The sequence below is a fragment of the Dama dama genome, chromosome 21 (assembly GCF_033118175.1).
Source record: "Dama dama isolate Ldn47 chromosome 21, ASM3311817v1, whole genome shotgun sequence".
NCBI lineage: Eukaryota > Metazoa > Chordata > Mammalia > Artiodactyla > Cervidae > Dama > Dama dama.
Window position 1 is genome coordinate 67,232,775 of NC_083701.1, and position 25,248 is coordinate 67,258,022.

At 44.5% G+C, this 25,248-nt stretch overlaps 1 protein-coding gene across 5 annotated transcripts; it reads left to right on the plus strand.

Moving 5' to 3' along the window:
- The first annotated feature begins 627 nt into the window (after nucleotides 1-627).
- Nucleotides 628-16,553, plus strand: TP53INP1 (tumor protein p53 inducible nuclear protein 1). Of its 5 annotated transcripts, none has more exons than XM_061123744.1 (5): nucleotides 628-758; nucleotides 7,000-7,257; nucleotides 7,839-8,199; nucleotides 10,581-10,618; nucleotides 11,705-11,843. In XM_061123744.1, exons 2-4 carry the CDS (start codon nucleotides 7,146-7,148, stop codon nucleotides 10,600-10,602), a joined length of 495 nt encoding a protein of 164 aa, XP_060979727.1. In that variant the 5' UTR covers nucleotides 628-758; nucleotides 7,000-7,145; the 3' UTR covers nucleotides 10,603-10,618; nucleotides 11,705-11,843. The 5 variants fall into 5 exon arrangements, with proteins under 5 accessions (XP_060979727.1, XP_060979726.1, XP_060979723.1 ...); XM_061123742.1 differs by lacking the exon at nucleotides 10,581-10,618 and adding an exon at nucleotides 3,588-3,730 and having other exon boundaries at nucleotides 653-758; nucleotides 11,705-16,553; XM_061123741.1 differs by lacking the exon at nucleotides 10,581-10,618 and adding an exon at nucleotides 3,588-3,709 and having other exon boundaries at nucleotides 653-758; nucleotides 11,705-16,553.
- Nucleotides 16,554-25,248: the final 8,695 nt, after the last annotated feature.

A 25,248-nucleotide genomic window follows, 5' to 3' on the forward strand; every position in this document is an offset into this window, starting at 1 on the left:
CTCCCAGGGTCAGTGACCACAGCAAGGTGGGCGCCTGGCTCCTGGTCTTAAACAAGGAGGTTGGGTGGGCCTGTACCCACCGGACCCAGCCCTTCCTTCCCACGACGGCCAAGACGTGGTGGGGCTGCCTCACCGTCTTGGGCTCCCATCACTCTCGAGGCCCTTAGCTTTCCTCTCACAGCAACTCTGTGTCCCTGTGTGCCCCCGGACGCTCAGCCAAAGGGCAGCTGGGGTCAGGGTTCTTCCTCTCGGCGGCCAGGTCTGCTTGGTCCTCACCCTCCGGGGCGGGTTTCCGCGTTGGTTCGCCCTCGAACCAGCCCCAGCACCCCCGCCTTCCGCGGGCCCCTGTCTCCTCGCTCGCTGCGCGCCCGGGCGTTGTTGCCCGGGCTTGTTTCTAGCTCCGGAGCGTCGCCCGGCCCGGCCTCAGGTCACGTGCGTTAGTGACAGCCTCTCGCAGGGCGGCCCCGGGGCCCGCGCGTCGCCGATTGGTGGGGCCGGGCCTGGCCCCGCCCTGGGGCGGGGCGTCCGGGCGGGCGGGCCCGACGGGCGGGCGCAGCGGCGGATCAGCTGTTCCGAGGCTGCACAACAACAAAAGGAGCGGGACGCACCGGCGGCGGCCAGCGGCGCGGCCTCAGGAGGGCTGGAGCGGCCCCGCGCCCCCGCGCCCCGCTGTCCGGGTGCCGCAGCTACCTCAGCCGCCCGCGCGCGGGTCCCTGCCAGCTGCCTTTGCCGCCCGTCCGGCCGCGGGTCGGGCCCACGTAAGTGCGGGCGGGGCCGGCGTCCAGGGCCGCTCACTCCGGGTCGCCCCTCGGGCCGCGGTCGGTGCGCTCCCCCAACCCCGCTCTCCGCTCGCCGCCGCGGGCCGGCTGCCCACCGCCTCGGCGGCCCCGGAGGTGGGCGCGGGCGCGGGGCGGCGGTTGGGTGTTTGGTTTCTGCCTCCCCCCACCCCGAGCGCGGCCTGTTTTCTCGGGGCCGCCGCGGGACCGACCTCCTCTTCCCTCTCCTCCTCACTCGGCCTCCTGCCCTCCGCCGTTGGGCTGGGGCTGCCCGCCCGGGAGTGGGCGTCGGGGGCCCCGTGCCCCGGAGGGGCGAGCGCGGCCGCCGCCGCCGCCCCGGGGCGCAGCCCTCCGGGGCTTGCGGCTGCTCGGGCAGCCCTCCCGGCGCGCGGCGGCTCCGCTACCCCGCGACCAGCGCTCTCCCGCCCGTCGGTGGCAGGTTCCTTGACTCCTGCTTTGATCTTACCTATCACTGGTGGAGGTTGCACCTGTGGTAGGCACTTTATCTCCCATCGTAGTTAAAATCCTCATCATTTTAATCGTGCACGCTCATTGGGTGCTTAGCGTGTGCCACAAACTCGGTGAGGATTTTACATGCATTAACTCGATTCCCACAATAATCCTGTGAAGTTAGACTGTATTACAGATAGGAAACCTGAGGGCCCAGAGAGATGGACTTAACTTACTCAAGACCACACAGCCAGTTAGAAGGAAATGGTGTTTTAAGTTGAAGAGTTTTCTGTAGGGATTCTGTGTGTGTGTGTGTTTAATTGTATTTCCTAATTACATCTGCTCATTGTCTCCTGTGTTAATTCCAATTTCGAGGAGATTAAGGAGGAGGGCCTCTCCCCCTTTCCGTCACTGAGACAAGAACCCTTTCTGAGTACAAAGTAGTTTTGAGAAAGGGGAGTGGAAAGAGTCCCCTGGGGTTGTTGAACAGAGGAAATGAGGAGCCCCAAGATCTAGAAATCGCTTGGTAACTGAAACATCTTTTTCACTGCAGATGCAAAAAGCTGTAGGAAGCGTTTGCTTTTAAGGCACAGTCACTATAACCCTGAACTGGCAGCATAATTTTCGCAGGTTCCAGCCTGGAACCAGGACCTTGCTAATTTCTATGACTAAGGTCTGGTTTGTTTTTTTCTTTATCTTTTGTTCTTTTCTGTGAATGCTTCATCGATTGCTCATACTTCTCTTGGGAATGGTCCCACTTTCAAACCTCAGGGTTAACAGGCTCTGAATTACCCTTTATTGCTGTCTTTGTTCACTGTCATTCAAGGCTTCGGAGCCAACCTGGTGGATCCTGGGGAGAATAACCTCCTTGTAGCTGGCTGAGTAGGCTGGATAGAGTGGAACAAGTGAAGACAACTTTCTTAGCTTGGTTTTTCTACAGTTTAAAATTGATGTAAAATTACTTGAGTCAGCACATTTATTCTAAACTAGTGAGAGAGGGTGGGATTAAAGAGATCATTTTGAGCTGCTTTTTGATGATGATGTGTTAGTCTGGCCACCTGATATTTCGAAACTGTCAAGAAGCCACAACTGTACACATAGTTAGGAGTTAAATCATCAAAGTTGTGGGATTTTTTTTTTTTTTTTTTTTAATTTAAAATGTTTTTGGAGCCGCCTACTGGCAGCCAAAACCAACTGAAAAGTGCAGTTCTCCGAAGTTCAGAGAGCCAGAGTTGAGGCTGGAAGGAACCTGAGACATCCCATGCTGGGGATGGGGGGCAAGAGCACAGGGTCCTAGGAACCAGACAGACTTCTGCTCTGACGTGGGCCCCACCCCTGAATAGCTCTGTCACTTTTGAGCAAGTTACTTAATTTCTGAGCCTGTTTCCTTATTAATCAAACGGGACAAATAAGTACCTCAAGTCTGTCGCATACAATAAATCACAGCTCTGATGACTTTATGAACATTTTGCCAATAAAGACACTCAGACCCAAAGATGCTAAGTGACTTGCTCTGGTTTGAAGTGAACTTGGGGTTAATATTTACTGGGTGCCTGCTGTGTGCCTGCTTCTAAGTGATACACACGTATTTGTTGGCCCTATCTCCCCATTTTAGGGATGAGAAAAGTGAGGCACTGAGAAGTTACTATATATATTCTAAATACACACAAGTTCTGAGGAGCAGAGTCAAGATTTCGAACTGAGCAGGCTAACTCCAGAGCCATGTGGCCTCAAGGTTGGTTGCCTGTCTCAAAAATGAGAAAATAAGTCATACCAACAAACTCTTCCCAACCTAGTAACTCCTTTTCTAAGTTCTCAAACTAGAATGCTTTACCCATGAGTATTAAACTCACCCACCTTTCTCTGCTCACAGAGCATTTCTACTCATGTAATATGAAAAATATTGATAACAAAATGTTAAGTAACAAAGCAGGATACAAAATTGGGCATGCATTGGCCTACAATTGTGATAAAAAAGAAACTATTGGTAGAAGAAAATGCACAATGTACTAACAATGATTGCAACAAAGTATGGAGTAACAGTTTCCTTATTTATTTTCTAAACTTTCTGTAATGTGGCTTGGTTCATTTTATAATGAAGGGAGGGAATGGAGGTACTTAGAGCCAAGCAGAAGAGGCCACAGCTGCCCCCTTGAAGTGCTGGGGCACAGACACTTCGTTTCTTTTCTCCACCAGGGTGAGACTGCCAGGCCCGCAGGTGCCGGGGACAACAGCAGCGCCTCCCGCCTTGCCTTCATTCCTCTACCTCTTGGCTAAATTCCAGAGCTGTATTTGTAAATTTGTCCTCTTAGGACACTGGCCTTCTCTGGAATTTTCACCTTAGTTTTATCTTTATCCTAGAGTTGTGAATATCAAAAAGTCTGTGACCTGCTGAGGAGTGCAGTCTGAAGCCCTGCTTTCCGTTTTTTTAGCTGCAGAGGACCAGCCCCAAGGAGAGCCTCCATTCTTGGGCCGAAGCCAAGGTGAAGAGTAGCAGTGACCTGGTAGGGACAGTCTGGGTCATTGGGAAGATAGGCCATCAAGACATTAGAACAGCATTGTCCAATAGTAACATACAGTGTGGGCTATGTATGGAGGTTTGGATTTTTAAGTAGCCACCTTAAATAAGGAAAAAGAAACAGGTGAAATTAGTTTTGTTAATATATTTTATTTAACCTACTATATCCCAAATTAAATTAGGTTAAAAAATTAGTTTCTCAGGGAATTCCCTGACGGTCCAGTGGTTAAGACTCTGAGCTTCCACTGCAGGGAGCGTGATTTCAAATCCTGGTCGGGGATCTAAGATCCCTCAGATCCCACATGCCGTGTGATGGGGCCAAAGAATTTTTTTTTTTTTTTTTTTGTAGTTTTTCAGTCTAATTGCATTTCAAATAATCATTCACCTGATGTGCCCAGAGGCCATCTCACTGAACTGTGTCAGTGTACTGGGGTCTCTCTAGCAGCTCCTTGTCCTTTGTGACAGCTACAGAAGGCAGGGCTGGAGGAACTTGGCAAAGTCAGGCCAACCTCACTTTAGGAAACCAAAAGAGGCTTGACTCGTGCGGTCCTGGGGGAAGCTCCTCCAGAGACGCGCTTCCCCTGGCAGAGCCGTGTGTCCTCCAGGCCCAGGCTGGCTTCCACATTACGGAACAGGGCACAGCCAGAGGGGGCAGTTTGGAACCTGCAGCTGCCCAAGCACAGTGGCCCCAGCATGATTTCTGCCTTGTAGCTGCCGCTTAACTGGCCTGGGCCTCAGTGACTGACCGCATGTGGCACCACAGTTGGAGGATAGGGGCACGTTCAGAACGAGCTAGGGTTCCCGTGGGGTGTTCCCTCCCCACCCAGCGGCTCTTGCTGCTGCAGGGCCTGAGTCCATCCGGGCACTCGGGAGAATTCATCCAGCTAGGTCAGCAGACACAGAACTGTACTTGGGGCCAATAATTTAAGAGAAGTGGGGGAAAGATTAAAAGTATCCTTTCTCCCTCCTAGCTCATATGCTCAAAACTTTTACGTACACATCAGCCCTGGGATAGCTCATCTTTTGGGATAATCAAGTCTAGCCAACTACACAGCCCACTTCTCTTGTAAATTCTCTTACATGCAACATAAAGTTCACTTTGAGTTCTCATCCTCCAGCTCTAGACTACATGATTGGCCAGACTGCTTTCCAGAAGGGTTTTAGGGAGACTGGTTATGCAAGTGACACTTCCTGTTTACCCGTTTTTCATAATTAATGGCTGAAGATGACAGATTGTGACCACAGAAGTATTCCAGTGTCATTTATTTAAACACATACTTGTAGTACTACATGAGTAGTAGCCTGCCAAACAGTCATAGCAGTCCAGAGAACACATAAAGAGTTGAACTAGGAGTCTCATCACCAACAGATTTGAACCACATCATTTATAGCTAAGGATGATTGTTTTGAAAGTGAAATATCCAGAGTCTGAAGTTAGGGATTCAGGGCTGACGCTCCCTGTGTAATCTCACCTACTCTTACGGTTCTTATGGTTCCTGTCACCCGCTTTGTGTTGGTAACTCCCAGATCTGTGCCCTCAGCAGACACCATGCTCTTGGACTGCAAAGCCCTAGATCCAGCTCCTTGCAGACATCCCCAGGACTCATCAACTTCCCTGGTTCCTCGTGTCCAGAGCACATGGCCTACATCTCTGCTGTGTTCCTCTTCCACTGAACTGTCCTACCACCCCCCCCCCCCCCCCCCCAGTTGGCCAGGCCGAAAACCTAGGGCATCCTTGACTTTTCCCCTCCCCTTCACTTCTGGCACACAACACCCTGCAGGATCCAGTCCTCACATAGCCCCCAAGCCTGCTGTCAAGACTGTCCGCCTGGATCGTGAGCCAGATTCTCACTCATCTGCACGTTTCCATAGCATTCTTCCTCCTTCGTCCGTTCTTAAGCTCAGCCATTCACAATTAAGGTCATGATTGCAGGTGTCCTTCTGTGACCCCTGTCTGGGATTTGAGGAACCCCCAGTACTTCTCCTCACGTGACACTCATCACACCGGGTTGGTGGGCTTGCCGTGGGAGGGCCTTGTCCGCTGCTGTCTCTCCTGCCCTGAGCACTAGGCCTGATGCATAACAGGTGCTCAGCAAATATTTGCAGAATGATAGTTGACGCTGACTGAGAACTCTGTACCAAGTACCTTGCTAAGTAGGTTGCCTGCACTATCTCACTGGACAAGAGTAGGATCAGGGGAGCCATCTAGGAGGTGGTGATTGGCAAAGTCAAACCAGTTGGCTTCAACTAGGGTGAGAGAGGTGGAGAGAAGTAGGCGGATTCCAGCCATGTGTGCAGTTTGGGTGAGGGGTGCAGGGGTGAGGATGAAAGGGAGTCCAGGGTGAGGGCTGAGTGTTTGGCCTGAATAACTGCTGCCTCTCTTTCCTGAGAAGAGGGACGGCTGGCAGTGAGCCTGAGTATGTTTGTGGGGGGAAATTAAAAAATCTCCTTGCAGTTTGTTAGGTTTGGTCTGCCCAGCAGGTAACCAGGCAGAAATGGGTATATAAATCTGGAACTCTGGAATAAGATCAGGCGTGGCTGGAGTTCCTCATTAGAACTCACCAGAACTCCATGGGGTAGAACCCTTGGAGTAGTGTGACTTCCTCACCCTGGTAGGAGACACGCCACCTTCAAACCCAGGCACAGCGGTCCTTCTTGGTTCTGGTTGCTGGGCCACCTGAGTTCTCTACAGTGTGACTTTTCCCACACCAGCTGTGGGAATGGTTTTGAAGCTCCAAGTGCACTGTAGTTACAGATTTTAATGGAATTAGGTGTGCTTACAATCATACACAGGAACAGAGCAGGACAGAAAAGGTGCCAGGGGAAGCTGAGGGCTTGGCGCGGCAGTGGACACGTAGCCGGCACGAGTGCTGGGCTCAGTGGGCAGCTTCTGACCAGTTGACCATGAAAACCTAGCTTTCGCTCTACTTACATAAAAGTAGTATTTCAGTTGAAATATGTTACCCAGGGATGTTATTTTATATCCCTTACTATAAAAGCACAGATGTGAAAGAGAACTAACCCCTTCCATTGTGCATTTTGAGATATTTACAGGTTGCATTTGAGTACTCGATTATATGTTTGTAAAAAAGAGATTTTGAAAAAAAAAAAAGAGATTTTGCATCCTTGTGTTTGAAAGAAGGGAAGAACCAAGCTGTAGGCTAAGGCCTGTGCTTTTCTCTAGGGGTGAGCAGATGTACACGTTATATAAGTATGTGCTGATTTGAAATAACCTTTTTTTCTGTTTTATTTTAGGGATAATGATCCCTGCTTCTCGCCTAAGTTGAATAAGCACCTTGTGCACTTTAATCCCCTGTCAGTGGCATCAGGCTGACCGAAGACAGGTTTTGGAAATCTCAGCTACAAAGACATCTAGCCAAAGTCTCAGTCTTGCCTTAACAATGTTCCAGAGATTGAATAAAATGTTTGTGGGTGAAGTCAATACTTCTTCGAACCAAGAACCAGAATTTAGTGAGAAAGAAGATGATGAGTGGATTCTTGTTGACTTCATAGGTAAGGGTATAGTTGTTAATCATCACAGCAAAAGTGAAAACTCTTTTATCGAGATTTTGCATAAGTAAACCAATAATTCTGAAGGTTTTTAAGCCTTAAAAGTAAATAAACAAGAATTTGTCTAAAAAAATTGCAGGAAGCATTCTGTGCCAGATGATCAAGTCAGTGAAACTGATGTCAGCCTCTCCAGTATGGCAGCTCTTATACCCTGATCCAGTTAGAGGCACTTTTATAGGAAAGCCCCATCCCCGACAAGCAGTAACCCATTTGGTGCATTATGTGTGTATGCAGCAGAAGAGAAACCAGTCTTAAAAACTGTTCTGCCAAACCAACATAATCCATCCCATACAATGATACACACCGCCCCCTAACACGCACACATGCACACACACTAGGTGCTCAGAAGTTATTTTATGATCATTGTGAGTGAATATGAATGGTTTTGTGTCTGATCTAAATAAAGGGAGGACTGTGAGCATCAGCTAACAGCATCATCTCTTCTTTTTCTGTGCTCTGATGTGATCTCAATGTGTTACTCATACCCCGCGGGACTTCAACAACGTGTGTGGACTACCATCTAGACACTTGCACGGGTTTCTCAGCAGCAGAGGATGAGGAAGAAGATGACATCAGTGAAGAGTCACCTCCCGAGCACCCTTCAGTCTTTTCCTGTCTCCCTGCGTCTCTCGAGTGCTTGGCTGATACGAGTGACTCCTGCTTCCTCCAGTTTGAGTCCTGTCCAATGGAGGAGAGCTGGTTTATCACCCCTCCCCCATGTTTTACTGCAGGTGGATTAACCACTATCAAGGTGGAAACCAGTCCTATGGAAAACCTTCTCATCGAACACCCCAGCATGTCCGTCTATGCTGTGCATGACCCCTGCCCCAGTCTCGGTGAGGCCCACTGTGGGACTGAGGAATTCCATAACCCAGGCAGTCCCAGGTACGTTACTGTCTCCACCGATGTTCGTGAAAGTAGTGCCTAGTGCATAAGGCGGGTGATGGTATGAAAAGATGAACTCATTTGAGATTTTCAAAATATTAGTTCTAGCATGGTCCCAGTTACGTAATGGAGAGCTGTCTCGTTTGTAATATTCTGCTACTGAATGGAAAGAAAAGACTGGCATTTCTGCTAAGTATCTTAGAATATAACTCTGGCACTTTATAGTCTGGATTATTTGGGGTATCAAATTTGACAGGAATGGTATATCTTAAAATAAATCTCGTGATCTTCGAAGTAGTCCTAACTAGGTCACATCAAATGGTGCTTAGCCTTGAAAACCTGAGGAATCTGAAGCATGAGGTAAAGAAAATGGCAGATTTAACAAAGCATTTTGCTCAGAGAGTTCTCTTCTGCCTTGCAGAGGGAAGCTTTCACATCCAAATACTGTTTTGTGGTTAAATGGGTGCCCCAAGTGGTCTGAAAGGCTCTGCTTGGATGGTGGATGGGTTGAGTGTCTGGAACGGTTCAGGGAGGGTGTCTGGTCAGTAATCCATTCCAGAACAAACTCACAGTCTGGCCTTTATCCTGGGACTACATTCAAGATGGTTCCCACCCACTAAACAAAGCCGGTGGCTGCGTTCAGCAGCTCAAAGTCCAGCTGGTCTGTGATGCATGTTGGTGGGAGGTCCCCTCTAGCATTAAGCTGTTGGTAGGATCCTGGCACTGACTTAATTCCCTTCATACCTGTCAAGGGGACAGGTGAACTGGACTTTGGAGCGGCTCACAGTGTTCTGTGGCTCAGTGCAGTCACCCCGAGGGCCTCTTTTTCAGTTGTCCAGGCTCTGACTCTACTAACCAGGCCACTGTGTGTGTATCTCCTTCTATTTCCTGTTTGCCAAATATAAACAAAGCCCAGGCAGCTCATTAATCTGATAACTTTACCAGAGTTTGCTGCACTTTCAATATTGTAGATGTTCTTGAATGAAGATAAATATACACTTGTGCCAGACTGAGAAACATTTGCTTATATAGTTACCCAAGCTTTGTATTAGGTAGGATCTTTGATCTTTGACTGGCACTTTATTCCATATTATAAATTTATCAAGTGGTTAATGTTTCAGGCATTCCAACAGAAGTTTAAAATACATTTCTTTGAGGTGGTTTAATTAATTTATTTAATTGCTTAGCAGTTGATTCAAATTAATTTCTTCAGTTCTTAGAAATTCTTCTCACCTTATTTTGATCTCATCTCTGAGGAGTTCCACTCGAGAATTTAGAGTGATTAATTACTAGCATTTGTATATTTATGTTTTCAATATTTAAAAGTATGTGTATTTACATATGTATATTTAGCAGCTTCATAGACAATAGAAGCAGTCCATATGCACTGCAGAAAATTAGAAAGGGCAAAAATTTTTAAATTTTAAATGACATTTTTCTCACTACTGAGAGATGAATACTGTCAAGATTCTAGGGCATATCCTTCTGGGTGGTATTTTCTGGATGTGCCCATGCGTGGATATATAACACCATTTTTAACCTAAATGAGATCAAGCTATAGGTACTATTTTATAATCTGCTTTCTTAGGCAATGATCTCTTTTTTTTTCCCCAGTAAAATTTTACTTTGTGAACTATACAAACCATACTCAGATTTGCCCACTAAAGCCCAGAATATTTCATCTAGTTTGTTCAAACCAGGAACCAGTTCAGGACCTTGCATTGAACCTGGTTAAGTGTTTGCAGTTTTGATGCAGTGAGAATGTTCATTTTTTATATTTTGTTTGTCACTGTATCTTGTTATATGTTTTGATATAACACTTAGGGTAGTTAATTATAAATAAAGGATCAAATGGACACACCTAATTTTATATGAATTCTTTCTGAACATAAGAAAGTACTGTAAATTATTATAGTTTTATAATAACTAAAAAATTTTAACACCTTTATATTTGGATTTTAAATTCTTATAAGAAAGGCCCAGTAAATCAAGATAGAAATCAGATGTCACCAAAATTAGGAAGATGGCTATGTAGTAAATATCTGTATTTTCTGAGCAAGAAGTAAATCATATGCTTTTTGAAAGTTAAGATTGTTTTCATCCTGTGTATCCTTGTAGAGATTACCATAAAGTACATAAAAGTAAGGTGCGTAACAGTTAAAGATAGGCTTCAGAGTATGTACTTTATTGCATTTTATCCTTTATAAAATATTGTATGTGAAGGTTTATGTGCTATCATAATCTTAAGTACTACATGTCCCTTTAATGACCCATAGTAACCCAGTTTTAATAAAGAAAAGTTGACCACATCCTAATAGTAAAATTAAATAGCATTTTCAGCTTTACTAGTGATTTAATAGTTCACCATTTAACATTTGTAGGGCCAGGAAAAGCTGCTTATAAGACTCACTGGCACAGAGTAAGTATATTTCATTTGAGACTGTGTGATATGTGTTATCAGTCTGAGCAGGAAGGCAAAGGACTCAAGGCATCCAGCTTTTAAAAACCACTGTCTTTATTTTGTTTTAACTGCTTTCTATTAGTTTCTTAATGTGACCTGCTTTAATTCAACTATTTAACAAAAATAATATATTAAAAACATAACTGTGTTTTCCTCTAGCAGTTGTAGGCAGAATATATAACTGCCTTCCTGTGTAAAATAACCCTTAAAAATCTTAAAGTTCTTCATTACGTGTTAATGTAGTTTAGAACTATCTGATTAGCTTTTAATACAGAAAATATATAGTAATTACATGGTTTGTAGCCATATATTAAGATTATGTGTTCTCCAAGGGTCTTTAGAACATTGCTCTGCAAATGCCATTCCAAAGTGTGCCTGTTGTGATATAAATTTAAAACTTAAGAGTTATGTTTTGTAATAAGCAGATATCTTACCAAGACAAATTTTAGATGAGAATTTCCTTATGCATATTTCTATTAAATTCAGACTTAAAGCTTGTTTTCCTAGAACATTTTGCTTATAGACAGATAAAGTCTGTGAAGCTGCTGTTGGCACAATGCCTCAGTATCAACCCTGCCTCATAATCAAACCTTGGAGTGTGACTTTTGTTACATTCTTGGTTGAGTTAGTTAATGATTGTGACGTTTACCTCTCTGAGCCTGAGTTTTCTGATTAGTAAAATTTAGGAATTAAAATAGTTTTCTTTTAAGGTTATAGTGAGAATCAAAATACGTGTGTGAATGTGTTTGGTGTGTAACTGAAATTCACTCAAAGTATAAAGCATTTTTTTTAAACTACAGTCCACTCAGCTTACCACCTGTGGGTGGATTCTGTCACGTACTTCAGTGAGAGCTGGCTGCCTCTGTCTGCCATTATCAGTCAGAGTGCTCACAAAGTCAGAACTTGTGTGACGGCCCTGAGACCCTGAGCGCTCAGTCAGCCATAGACAAGTCAGTGTGGCGAACTGAATTGCCAAGTAGTTTTCTCAGTTTCCTCGATAACGCATGATGTTCTGTAATACATCCCTAATTTCTTCTGTTGCAGAGTGGAAGCTGAGAATGAGATGGGGCAGCATATTCATTGCTACGTTGCAGCTCTCGCTGCTCATACAGCTTTTCTGGAACAACCCAAGAGCTTTCGCCCTTCGCAGTGGATTAAAGAACACGGTGAAAGACAGTCTCTGAACAGAAATAGCCTTCGTCGCCAAAATCTTACCAGAGATTGCCACTCTCGGCAAGTCAAGCACAGCGGCTGGGCTGTCCATCAGCCCTGCCCACGTCAGTACAATTACTAAGAATCTGAAGCGTGTCTGGTTGGCTTCTCATAGTTTGTGCATATGTGTGGGCATGTGCATGTATGGACGGTGAAGATGCTGTCTCTTTACAGCCAACAGATGACCAATCACATAGTTTTATCGGTGTGTTTAGACACTATCTTGAAAACCAGATTTATATGCTGTGTATCACGTAATGCCTTGCTCTTAACATTTGCTTTTTTGTAAAAATTTTTTCAGAATATTTTTGGAAACATATCAATACAGTTAGTGTTTTGGGAAGGTCTTTAAATCTATTAAGGTGTACATGAGTTAGCAATTTTAAGATGTTTCTTCCCAAGTACGAGAATAGGCATCTTTCAATTTCATTTTATTGGGTATTAATCAGTCTTTTGAGTAAGCAGAAATTTATTCTCAGGGTCAGCCATACACTTTATTGACCAGTACTTGATAATCTTTTCTGTATATAATGAATACATTTTTACACACTAACATGAGCATTAACAGGTGATGTGGTTGCCACAGATATAATGGAATTATGGCTGAACTTTCTTTTGGAAGAAAACTTGATATATTTCTGTGTGTATGGGGTTTTTATTTCCCAGATTAGCCATGCAGTTCATTTTGGAATTCAGGTACATTAAGTGTTAGTGAGCAGTGCATTCAATAATTCCGATGTGACTGTGTAACGTGGTACAGACATTACGGCATCGTGGGACAACAGTGCCCGTCTCACGTGCAGAGGGATTAAATTCAACCTGTGAAATTGTATTTGGGGAAATGTGTATCTGTAAGTAATGCATTGGTCCACTGTTTGTTAGGATTCTTTCCTGCCAGCTCTGCCTACTCGCCACCTCACATCAGCTGTAGATTCAGAAGTCCGTGTCCTGCACTCTAGTGGCTTCCTATTTATATCTGCCCAGGGGAAAAGAGATAGGCTTTGTATTTCTGATACAGTGATAGATCCTCTGCTGTGGAGCCTGTTCCGCCAGCTGGCAAGCAACAGTGAAGGGGATTCCTGGTGACATCTATTCATAGCATCTAAATGAAGAGTGACAGGTTGAGTTTTTCCTTGAGTTTATATATATATATTTTTAACTTGGGCTTCAGGCAAATTCCTTAACCACTTTGGCCTTTGGCCCCTCCACCAAGGGGGGAGTAGTAACACGTACCTCCCTCCCAGTTGTGAGGACCGTATACTGATTGAAGTGGGGCTGTCCTGAACTGATCCTTGGGTGGAATTCCAAGGGCCCCTCTGCTGAGTCTAGTGCAGGGGCGGGGCCGGGGCAGCTCTTCGGCCATAACTCCTCTTCAGAGAGTTGGTGCTTGTGAGGCCAGGGTGCAGGGTTCGGGTCACACCGAGGCCAGTTAGCTCAATGAACGCAGAGAAAACCTATTTCTTTACCTTTAGTCACTTTATTTTTTCGCAGTTGGGATGGGTTTTGCTGAGCCATCTGCACTCTGACCAGTTTCCTCTGAAATTAAGTTGAACACATTTACAACCCAAAGCACATTCTACTGACAGAGCAATAATACTATCACCTTCATAATCAGATAGCTTATTTTTCCAGTCTCCTCTGCAATCCTAATTGAGTACATGACTAGACAGTGTTGTCAAGGAAAAAGCAGCATATAGTTATGTGAAGTATTGTTTTATTCTTCAGCAACCCTGTAGCAGCTGGATGCAGGGAACCATGGGAGACTTTGCAGTGAATTCTGACCAGACTGGGACGTGTGGAGTCGGGAGAGGTGACATAGCTTAGTTAGATGATAGTGGTAGGCTGTTCCTCCACCACTGGCTGTGCTGAAGGGCCAGGAATATCTCTCCAGAACAAGGGTCTAGATCCTCCTTCTCACCTTAGTCCCCTTCTGTTTCGACTACCCCTTTATTTATTTGTTTTCCTCATTAGGGGCCAAGTCTGTTAGGTTTTGTCAAACTGAGCTAGAAGTTGTTTTGTTACTATTTGTGTTTACCAGCATTGGGAGATAGAGTGTTCATGAAAGTGTGTATGTTTTATGCCATGACTGTTAAAGGGCCGTATGTTGCTAACTTGAGCATAGGTGTAAGCCTCTGAATACATGGGGGTCTCTTTTTTTCACATACTAAATGTAAGCTGTTAGTACCTCATGAGCTCCAGAAGTTCAGCCATGAGAATTTGTTTGGCAGCATGAACAGATTTGTATATAAAACTACAATGGTCTTTTTTTTAACTATTATTTTTTCAGATTTCCTGATACCTTAAATACATTTACATTTCTATCAGTTACTGACTTTTCGTTTGCCTTATTTGGGCCAGGTTTTTTATGCTTTGTACCTGGAAAACAATTGACTTCAGTCTTTTCAGTGTTTTTTCAGGGTAAGGCCTACCATACATCTGTGATATCATACTGTGGTTTCTGCATCAGTGTCTTAAGGCTTCTGTCTAAAACTGGCCCATGTAAGAACTGAAGAAAGTGGTCACCTAAGGCAGTTCTTGGTCATCACGTGTTTGTTAAGGATCGACTATGTGCAGGTTCACAAGACCAATAATAACAGAGAGTGCTATTGACCTGTTAAGTATTCTTTGAAACAGGGCTGAAATGCAGCTTATTATAAGTTAATTATTTTTGCTGTTGTAAATATAAATGGTTTACAGTGTGCTTTAGTGCATATTTCTTAAAAATTCCAGCGGTGAGAAATAAGACCCTTTTGAATTTAGCGCTCTGGTTCTAAACTGATAATATAGCATGTTACTTGGAAAAAGTCTGGAATATGTGGTGCACACAGCAGTGCTTCATGAATGAGTTTCTTAGTTATAATGCACCATGTTTCTCAAAGTTTGTGTTTTTCATTTTTAAAACATTTTATGATGTATATCTTATGTTTATTACTTTTCTTCCTCAAATAATTTGATTATGTACTGCACCATAAGTTGAAGATTAACCACCCATTATTTATCTTCTGTGGGACTTTATATGGTTGGGTTGGGGGGAGGGTAGGGAATTTTTTGCAGAAGGTGCAGAGTGATTGGGTTTATTACTCACTATTCCAGGGAGCTTTTTTTACATTGATTTCCTGTGCGTTTTTTCCCAGTTCCGATGCAAACTGTTTCTGTTTACATACCTTCTCTGTTGTATCAGTACTTTGATTCTAGTGAGATTACAGTTTACTTAAAACTTGGGAGGGCCATTCAGCATTGCCTAATGTTTTTGCTTCTCAAATCTGTGTAGTACACTGGTTTGTAATCTTTGTGTCTTCATTGAATCTGAGTATCTTTGCTGTTTCTCTTCCTCAAAGAAATATGTTGTCTTATATACTCTTTTAAGAAAAAAGAGTAAAGAAGGATATCTATCTTTCTCTCATTTTCTTTGAGTTCAAAACAAAAAAGGACTCTAGAAGATAGACATTTAAATTTAAATAGCTTAGTGGAAAAGTTTAAGAGTTTCCAGTTAACAGTCTCTGTCTTTAGAATCAGTTAAGAGACTGCTCCTTGTACTGGAGATACTAGCATGTTTGTGATGTTACCTGAAAATTATCTCTTTATTTTGTAAGTCCCATACGTACTGGTTAAATTCTTTAAAGAGTTGGGCCACTATCATGGATGGTTCACTGCCATCGGCCCTGTTGATGTATTATAAATGGCATTCTTATCTACTTATTTTAATGCTTAAAGTTTTATATAAAATGCTTTATTTAGAAAACTTACATAATATAGTGGTGTCAGCCTTGCCATGTACCAATTTCACTTGAAATTTGACACCAATTGCAGTGGTCTGGGGTGGAGAAGGCAGTCCTGGAAAGCATACAGATAAGGATATCTTTTCCTGTTTGCAACAGTATCCTTTATGTGGGAGGAGAAGTTACTATTCCAAGGAAGGCAGCTTAAGTGGATAATGTTTTGTGTGTCATTGACAATTTTTCTTAAAATATTTTTTAAATTGTGTAATTGCTAAATGCCCAATTTTTCTCTGTATTTGCCTGAAGTTTTAGTATTTGTTTTCTAGGTTGACTTCTAAAAACCAAACCAGCTTGGGGAGGTTAGATGTGTCTGTTTCCAAGCTTGGTGTGTGTGAGTGGTTTTGCTTGCTTTTTGGTTGTGTTTTCCTCCAGAGGTTTGGAAATCTTAATCAGTAATTGTGTGTATTATTTTATTTTAAGTGGCTTTGGTTTTGTTTTTTTTTTTTCCCTCAAGTAAAATTGTGAACACATTTGCTTTTCAAGGGCAGGGCGTCAGTCCTAGAGACTGAAGAGTGTTGTAGGCTGTACTCTGTGCCTTCCTGGTGTGTTTCTGGACACAGTTTTTTTGTGTTTTTTTTTCAACAACTTGAAAACTTAAAAGGGACATTTGGTTAGGTTATATACTGTACATCAATCTATGCATAAATGGCAGCTTGTTTTCTTGAGCCACTGTCTAAATTTTTTTTCTGTTTTTATAGAAAATTTTTGTACTGATTGGTTCATAGATGGTCAGTTTTATACACAGACTAAACAATACAGCACTTTGCCAAAAAATAAGTGTAGCATTGCTTAAACATTGTATATTAACACCAGTTCTTTGTAATTGGGTTCAGTGGTGTATTTTGCACTACCTGGAGTTACGGTTTTTAATCTGTCAATAAATAAAATGTCCTTTACCTTCACATTTGTCAGATTCTTTTATTTTATCTTTATGGTCATTAGCTTTAAAAACTATGTACAACTTACTTAATCAATCAGTCAGTTCAGTCACTCAGTCATGTCTGACTCTTTGCGACCCCATGAACCACAGCATGCCAGGCCTCCCTGCCCGTCACCAACTCCCGGAGTTTACTCAAACTCATGTCCATTGAGTTGGTAATGCCATCCAGCCATCTCAACCTTTGTCATCCCCTTCTCCTCCTGCCTTCAATCTTTCCGAGCATCAGGGTCTTTTCAAATGAGTCAGCTCTTCGCATCACGTGGCCAAAGTATTGGAGTTTCAGCTTCAACATCAGTCCTTCCAATGAACACCCGGGACTGATCTCCTTTAGGATGGACTGGTTGGATCTCCTTGCAGTCCAAGGGACTCTCAAGAGTCTTCTCTAACACCACAGTTCAAACGCATCAGTTCTGTGCTCAGCTTTCTTTATAGTCCAACTCTCACATCCATACATGACCACTGGAAAAACCATAGCCTTGAGTAGACTCACCTTTGTTGACAAAGTAATGTCTCTGCTTCTTAATATGCTGTCTTAAAATGAATGGTTTTTAGTTTTACTTGTCCAAAGGATATATTTAATATGCACTTTACTTTTTTAAAAAACTTGTATAAATTAATGTATTAAAAATTTTCAGCTAAAAGGAATAATCATTTACCTGAACATGAATTTGGGGATGATCCCAGCCAGAACCTTTTCCCTCCAGCCAATCTGCGTTAAAAAAACAAATAGAGAATTTAATGTACTGGTTCTTAGCCTTTTTTAAGCAAGCTTGGTAGGATTCTTCATAGCTCCTCTCCCAGATAAATGCAGACACAGTCTCACGTAAGCATCGCGGGACAGCACCCCTGAGGCCCGCGGACGTCCCGCTGTGGCACGCGCGTCCCCAGTTTTGGTCTCTGTTGCTCTGCCACGCTGCACGCCTTGCAGGCCCTTCGCTTCTCAACCAGGCATTGAACTTGGGCCACAGCAGTGGGGGCACCAAGTCCTAACCACTGGGGCGTCAGTCGTGGCCGACTCTGCCACCTCATGGACTGCAGCCCCCCAGGCTCCTCTGTCCATGGGATTCTCCGGGCAAAGAATACTGGAGTAAGGAGCTATTTCCCTCCTCCAGGGGATCTTCCCGACCCAGGCATCACACCCAGGTCTCCTGCATTGCAGGCTGAGCCTTTACCATCTGAGCCACCAGGGAAGTTCCCTAGGCACTGGACCATGAGGGAATTCCTCTGCCACTAGTTTAAGTACGCCAGTAACATTCAGAATATTTGAATAGGAAGCACAAAGAATAACTCCTGTGTGAAGGGATCTTTGAGGAAGATTGGCATTCTAGAACAGTAGCTTACTGCAGGATACATTTTTGTTATCTCTTGAAACTCTCAGCTGAGATGAAAAGACTGGGGGCAGGGGTGAAGAAAAGGGGTGACCCCAAAGATGAAAATAAGGTCTGTTTGATTTGGGATGGAGCAGCATGAAATGAAAGTGCCTACCTGGGCGGGGCAGGTGGAGGGGCGTTGTTGAGTCTTTGGCAGGCCCACTTCCCGGTGACTGGAATGTCAGGGGAATCCAGCAGCTCCATCACAGCTCAAGGGCAGTGACTGCACGGAGTCTAACGTAGGCGACTCAGAAGCAACACGGGCTTGTGAGGGATGGGTATGTCTGGGTCTCACAGTTTGACATCTGCTAAGATTATCTAGCTCCTTCATTTGAATTTATACTGACCAGAAGACTAGTCACTGCAGCATTGTCTGTAAAATGCTAGGAACAACCTAAATGTTTACACATAGGAGAAGAGTTGAAAATACTGTGGTGCATTGCATAATGGAGGTCAATGCTCATTGGTTTTAAGAAATGAGATCAACTCTATGAACTGATGAGTGATTTCTGAGGCTCTGAAGTGGGAAAAAAGCAAAGTGCAAAAGAGTATTTAAAGTAAGATACCCTCCATGCAAGAAAGAAGGGAATATAAGAAAACACATGTATCTGCTCATTTGTACAAAATACAGGAAGAATAAACCAGCAGCTAAACCTTTAGAAAGAACATGAAGCCGCTCAGTCGTGTCTGACCCTTTGCGACCCCATGGACTGCAGCCCCCCAGGCTCCTCTGTCCATGGGGTTCTCTAGGCAAGAATACTGGGGTGGGTTGCCATTTCCTTCTCCAGGGGATCTTTCCCACCCAGGGATCAGACCTGGGTCTCCTGCATTGCAGGCAGACGCTTTACCCTCTGAACCACCAGGGAAGTTATTAAACCTGCAGAGGGCAGGTAAGAAAGCTGAAGAGAGGGACTGGGACAGGTTCCTTGGGATGAGAAAAGAGCAACATGTCTCTTGAGTGTCCCTTTTGTATAGTTTTGGCTTTTAGAAACCATAGTAATGCTTCCAGCACCCCCACAAAATAAAAGATGAAAATCAACCAGAGTGTGTGAAGGAGGAATCTCAATTGGAACCAATTACAATTGGACCTATTACAAATGAGACTATAACCACACTGAAAGTGTGGTTAAGTAACTTGAAATTAGCATTTTGAATGGTTACCATTAATATAAGGCTAAGATGAAATGAACTGTAGACAAATAAGCCAAGTAGTCATCTGCTGCTCACAAAAGTATCAGTTAGCAATTCCATCATTTTGTGTGTATATTAGGACTGAATATATGAACGGAATATATGGTGGATAATGAGAGCCAGTTTCACACCCCATGACCCAGACACACACTAAGGTGACCCCGAGCAAGGTCACATCTTCTGTAATTCCTTCCCTTCCTTCAGTGAAGGCTTCTAACCAACAGAATATGGCAAAGGTAAAGGGACTTTGTAGATGTAATAAAGTCCCTAATCATCTGATTTTAAGATCAAAAGAGCCTCCTGGATGGACTGAACAATCAGGCAAGCCCTCTGAAGGAGAGTCTAGAGGTCATGGGCTTGAAGCAGTAGAAACTCTCTTTCCATTGCTGGATCTGAAATATAAGCTGCTAGGAATTCAACAGTAACAAAGAAATCAATCTGCCAACAGCCCGGGAGAGCACAGAGGTAGATCCTTCTGATCTACAGAAGCTGAAATAAAATAGGTGGTGTTCTCAGCCACTGAATTTGTGGTAACTTATTATGCGGCATGGAAAACAAACTACAGGGAATTCCCTGGTGGTCCAGTGGTTAGGACTCCACACTTTCACAGCCAAGGGCCCTGGGGTTTGATCCCTTGTGTGGTATGGGCCAAAGAAAAACGAAAACCAATTACACTAGTGGAGAAAGAAGTTACAGCTAAGGAAATGGGGAAGACTAGAATGGGCTTAAGGTGCTAAAATGGAATGAAAGGTGTCAGGGTTAACTAATTTTTAACATGCTGCTGCTACAGCACTGCTGCTAAAGTTGCATCAGTCGTGTCCGACTCTGCGATCCCATAGACTGTAGCCCGCCAGGCTCCTCTGTCCATGGGATTTTCCGGGCAAGAATACTGGAGTAGGTTGCCATGCCCTCCTCCAGAGGATCTTCTCAACCCGGGGACCGAACCCGCATATCTCATGTCTCCTGGATTGGCAGGCGGGTTCTCTACCACGAGCGCCACCTGGGAAGCCCACTTTTTAATATGTGTATAGATAAACATAGTTTACCCTGACACCTTTTCATTCCATTTTAACACCATTAGCCCGTGCTCCACAACAAGAGAAACCACAGCAACGAGAAGCCCGAGCACTTAGAGAGTAACCCCCACTCGCCGCAACTAGAGAAAGCCTGTGCACAGCAACCAAGACCTAGCAAAGCCAAAACTGAGAATTAAAAAAAGAATGTTAAAGACACATTAACATCACGTACTCCTTAGTAAGATATACTGAGAAGGACACTACATCACTTCTGTGACAGTCTTGTCAAAAAGCTAACCTTGATCCATGAGAAAACATCAGACAAATCCAAACTGATGACATTCTACAGAACACATGACCAGTACTCATCGTAAGTGTCAAGGTCATGAAAAAAAAGAAAAGAATGAGGAACTGCCACAGACTGTCAGAGAACTAAGTAGACCCAACAACTAAATGCCATGTGGGGTCCTGGAATAGAAAAAGGACATTAAGTGAGATTCCAATAAAGTTATGACCTTACTATGTTATGGCTGTCCAGTCACTGTCTGTCCAGCTCTTTATGACCCCATGGATTGCAGCACCAGGCTTCCCTGTCTTTCACCATCTCCCGAAATTTGCTCAGACTCATGTCCATTGAGTCGGTGATGCCATCCAATCATCTCATCCTCTGTTGCCCCCTTCTCCTGCCCTCAATCTTTCCCAGCATCAGGGTCTTTTCCAATGAGTGGGCTCTTCGCATCAGGTGGCCAAAGTATTGGAACTTCAGCTCCAACATCAGTCTTTCCAATGAATAGTCAGGGTCGATTTACGTGGTATTAGTGTTTATGTCCTGATTATGTTATGTTTTTAACACTAGGGGAAGTTAAATGAGTGTATTATTTTTGCAACTTTTCTGGAAGTCGTAAGATTACTTCAAAATAAAAAATGCTCCAGTGAGTGAAGAGACAAGCCATAAAGTGGGAAAAGATGTTCACAACACATAATCAACAAAGGACTGGTATCTAGAATACATATAGAAATCTGACAAAACAGTTAAAAGTTCAAAAATGTAGTAGAAAAATGGTTAAAACCCTGAACAGGCACTTCACAGCAGAGGAAACTCAAAGGGCCAATTAATATTTGAAAAGATGCTAAACTTCATTAATTATGATGGGAATGCAAATTAAAAGCATAATGAAATATGATTATATATTCACTTGATTGGCAAAAATCCAACACTGACAATGACAAGTGGAGGTGGGTCTACTGTTGACACAACCACTGTGTCCTGGCAGTTCCGTTCCAGGTGCAGACCACACAGAAATGTGTGCTTCTGTGCGTTAGGACTCACGTCCCAGAACTTTCCTTTCGGCATTTTTTTCCCAACAGCCAGAAACTGGAAACAACCCACATGTCCTCCGATGGCAGACTGGATAAGCTGTGGTGCACTCGTGCAAAACACGGCCGTGCAACAGGGCCAGTGGGCCAGCTGGAGCCACAGACATCAGACAGGAGTGAGTCTTAAAACGTGAAAAAGAGAAATCACAGGAGTGTGGGAGACCTGGGCTCTAGGAGCTGGGCTGGAGAAAGATACACTTTGCACTGTGTACATCCTTTTGTATTTAACACAAACTCAGTGAAACTAAGTAACTTTTTTTCAGCTTCTTGGTTCTATTCCAGACCTACTGAATCAGAATCTCTGGAGGATGCCTGGGAATCTGGGTTCTTCAAGCTCCCTGGGATTTTTAGGCAACTGAAGTTGAGAACCCCTGGTGGCAGAAGAGGGAAGTCAGCTGTCAGGAATCCCAGTCCTCTGTGTCCCTCCCCAGAGGGAGGGAGGCTCCCCTGGGAGCCCTAGCCCTTTCCTTGGGCACAGACATCCCAGGCACAAGATACTGAGCTCTTGAAGGCTGGTTCCCGCTGCTGCCCTGGAAATGAGGCGCTGGCCCACCCACCATAAAGCTCCTTCTTGGTCTCAGGTGACCAGCCAGAGAAGAGTGTGACTGCTCCCTGCCGCATCCTTCTATCTTGATCTCCTTCCTTCCTTTAGTGGTTCTCCCTCTGTTTTATTAGACCATGGATGATAAACAGTTGAGAATTATAGTAAGACTTGAGTTCTGTGTCTTTGGGTTAATTTTAGGTCTAAAATACCGAGGCATCCTTCTTTAGCATGAAAATTTATATTTCAAATAAAAACTTCAGATGGTAGCCCCTAGCCATGTGTGGTTATTTCACTTAGAATCAAATAAAAGTAAGAGTTTAGTCCCTCAGCCACAGCAGTCATATGTCAAGTATTCAATAGCCACATGTGGCCAGGGGATACCATAATAGGCAGTTTCAGATACAGAACATTTCCTCCACCCATAACGATCTCTATGCCTAGCAGCAGTTCCACAGCTCCTATGTAGCAGTCTCGGACCGCCGCTCTGCCAGGCAGTGTTCCCCACTTTACCAGAGAACCTGCTTTGTTCTCAGAACTACACAGGCTGTCATCCTCTCCCTTCACGGCCAACCCCCTTCCCACCCAGCCTCAACGCCATTTTGCACCATCCTTGTGATCGCACACTTAACTCTGCACCTTCTCTCTTTCCCACATGGCTCCTCTGCTGATCCCCAACCTCAGGCCAGTCCAAACGCAGGCCTTTGTTTCTACACACGAGCTGCCTAAGAGCTACTGGAGCGTCACACAGCGGTGGGGCTTGGGGCCATGAGACACTCGGGGGTACAAGCTCGAGCATCAGTGTTGGGCCATCCTATTGTGCCCCTGGTCAACCCAACACAATTCCCTTCTCTGCTCACCTCAAGACCCCTATCCCAGTGCTATCAAGCTTTAATGCATAGGTGAATCATTTGGGAGACCTTATGAAGAATGCAGGTTCTGATCCACTAGGTCCAGGGTGGGGCCAGAGACTCTGCAATTCTAACAGGCTCACCCTAGAGAAGTCTGTGAAACTGAAAAGTGGATTAACAGTTACAGAACTGACCAGGCTTTGCTGATGATAAACGAAGCCTCTAAAATAACAGTAACAGAGGCTGATGTGGTGGCTTCCCTGGACAGCTTCTTTCTCAACCAGCCTTCCCAGAACCCGCTTGTCCCTATTATCTCTGAAACTCCAGGAGGCCCTGGCCAAGGTTTCCTGATTCACACCAAGCCTGGACCGCAGGGGACAAGAACAGCACCTGGCTTTGTCTCCCTGATGAGCCTGGGCTGTGTCGATGGCATGCATCAGTAAGGGAGTCAAACGGATCAGTACATTGCACTTAGAAGTTTCTGAGTTTCACAGGTCAGGCAGTAGTTTTGGGCGGGGGTGGCGGGGGCGGAGGAGAGAAAAATTGCAAATATATACCCAGAAATCCAGAACAAGTTAGAAAGTCTTGGAACTAGGGAACATCTTACAAGAAGTTTTGCTGATCCAAAAATATGTTGCGTTCGGCAACATGTGCTGCAGAATGCATTTGCAGCCCCAGAGTTCTGCAGAAGTAGCTAAGGGATTATTAACACAAAGAAACTTCCGTTAATGCTCTTGCTGTTAAGCAAAATGATGAAGAAATGGATGTATTTCATATACTTAAAGCAATGTAAATAAACTTAAGGATTCTTTCCTGTATACCTTGTCATAAAATTGGGTTGGTAGAACTTGCGCGAGGTTGCAACGTTCAGGGGAGGACTTGACAAATTAAGATGACATCAGTTTCAGGTTCCAACTAAAACTTTGCGCCTCCCTCTTAATAGAGTCCGTACACTTGACATTTTTTCAAATCTGAAGTGCCGACACACTAAATTTCTTTGTGGAAATTCTTTGTGGCTGTATTTTCTACTTTAGGACCATAAAGTGGGGGTGCCATTGCTAAGACACTTCTTGGTAATTCAAATACCTGGTTATTATACAAAAATCACCTATTTCAGACCCAAAGATTTACTATGTTTACTGTCAGTTCTGGCAGAACTGATTTTACATCTATTTTTCAGTTGAAATACCCTCGTCAGATACTGGGAAATGTGAGTTCTAGTCACATCCCATACCAACACCTGTGCTGTGGCTGAAATTCCAGTAAGTGTGTGAAACGATCCCAAGGAAGTAAAGCTGACTTGAAGATGTGACTAAATGCCTCCGTACCTGTAAGCCGGGGACCCTGGGGAACAGGCAGAAAGCAGAGGACTGCACTCCTTGGGGTGTTACTGTAGGATTTTTATTGTAGGAACTTAAATATTGATAGTACCCGTTTCAGTGGTTTGTCTTCTAAATTCATTCTTCTGGCTGTTTTTCTGTTTGTTTCTTTGTTTGTTTGTTTTAATAGGTAAGGTAAGCTAAAATTGGGCCTACTCTGTGGTAATTTCTTTAAATGTAAATGCTAAATACACAGAAGTATCTGACAGGATGACAGCTGGGCTGCCGGAGCCGGGTCATGAACGGGCTGTGAGGGGCAGGGCGCTGGCCTCTCCCCCTCCGACGGAAGGGCCGGGGACAGGGGCTCTCCTGAGGATGTCTCTTGCTGTGGGGTGGTATCGATCCCACGGACCAGCACCTGGCTGGCCTCTGAGTGATGCGTTGTGTTGATTCAGTGTGGAGCTGCTACTGAGAAACAACGGAGGGGGAAAATATTGCGTCGGGCTCTTTCACAAGGCTTTATTTTTCTTTCATGCCATCTTGCTACTTCCCTCAGCTCCTTGAAGACTTACAAACTCACCGCACATTCCTGCCTCACTGCCTGAGCCGTATACACCGTTTCTGCTTACCTGCTGCGGCGAGAATTCCAGTTGGTGGTCTCTACTAGTTGCAAGGGAGAAGGGGAAGGGTACTTGGCCTTTCTTTCAGCGAAATAAGGGGATCTAACTACTGATGAAGAGCGAGGGCACGGACACCAGGGCGGGGTGCCTCCCCACCCGCCCACTGGAAGCCGCTCACCCTACAAGGTCTAGGACAGGCATCACTTACCCCCACAGGTCTTTCTGTTTCTTCCTAGTCCCCCTCAGCAGACTCCCAGCCACTCATTTCTCTGAAGCCCCAATTCTACTTCTGCTTGCTTTTGTGCTTTGAGAACAACGATCTATGAACCTTCTCAGGGCTCATGCTAAGTTTAAGTCCTGAGCCCTGGACAC

Bases quoted from the DNA above. Each gene is read 5' to 3' on its own strand.
- TP53INP1 (XM_061123740.1), top strand. From the start codon at position 7,146: ATGTTCCAGAGATTGAATAAAATGTTTGTGGGTGAAGTCAATACTTCT. The intron at 7,258-7,838 runs GTAAGGGTATAG...ACTACCATCTAG, and splicing joins GATTCTTGTTGACTTCATAG to ACACTTGCACGGGTTTCTCA. The intron at 8,200-11,704 runs GTACGTTACTGT...CTTCTGTTGCAG, and splicing joins CATAACCCAGGCAGTCCCAG to AGTGGAAGCTGAGAATGAGA.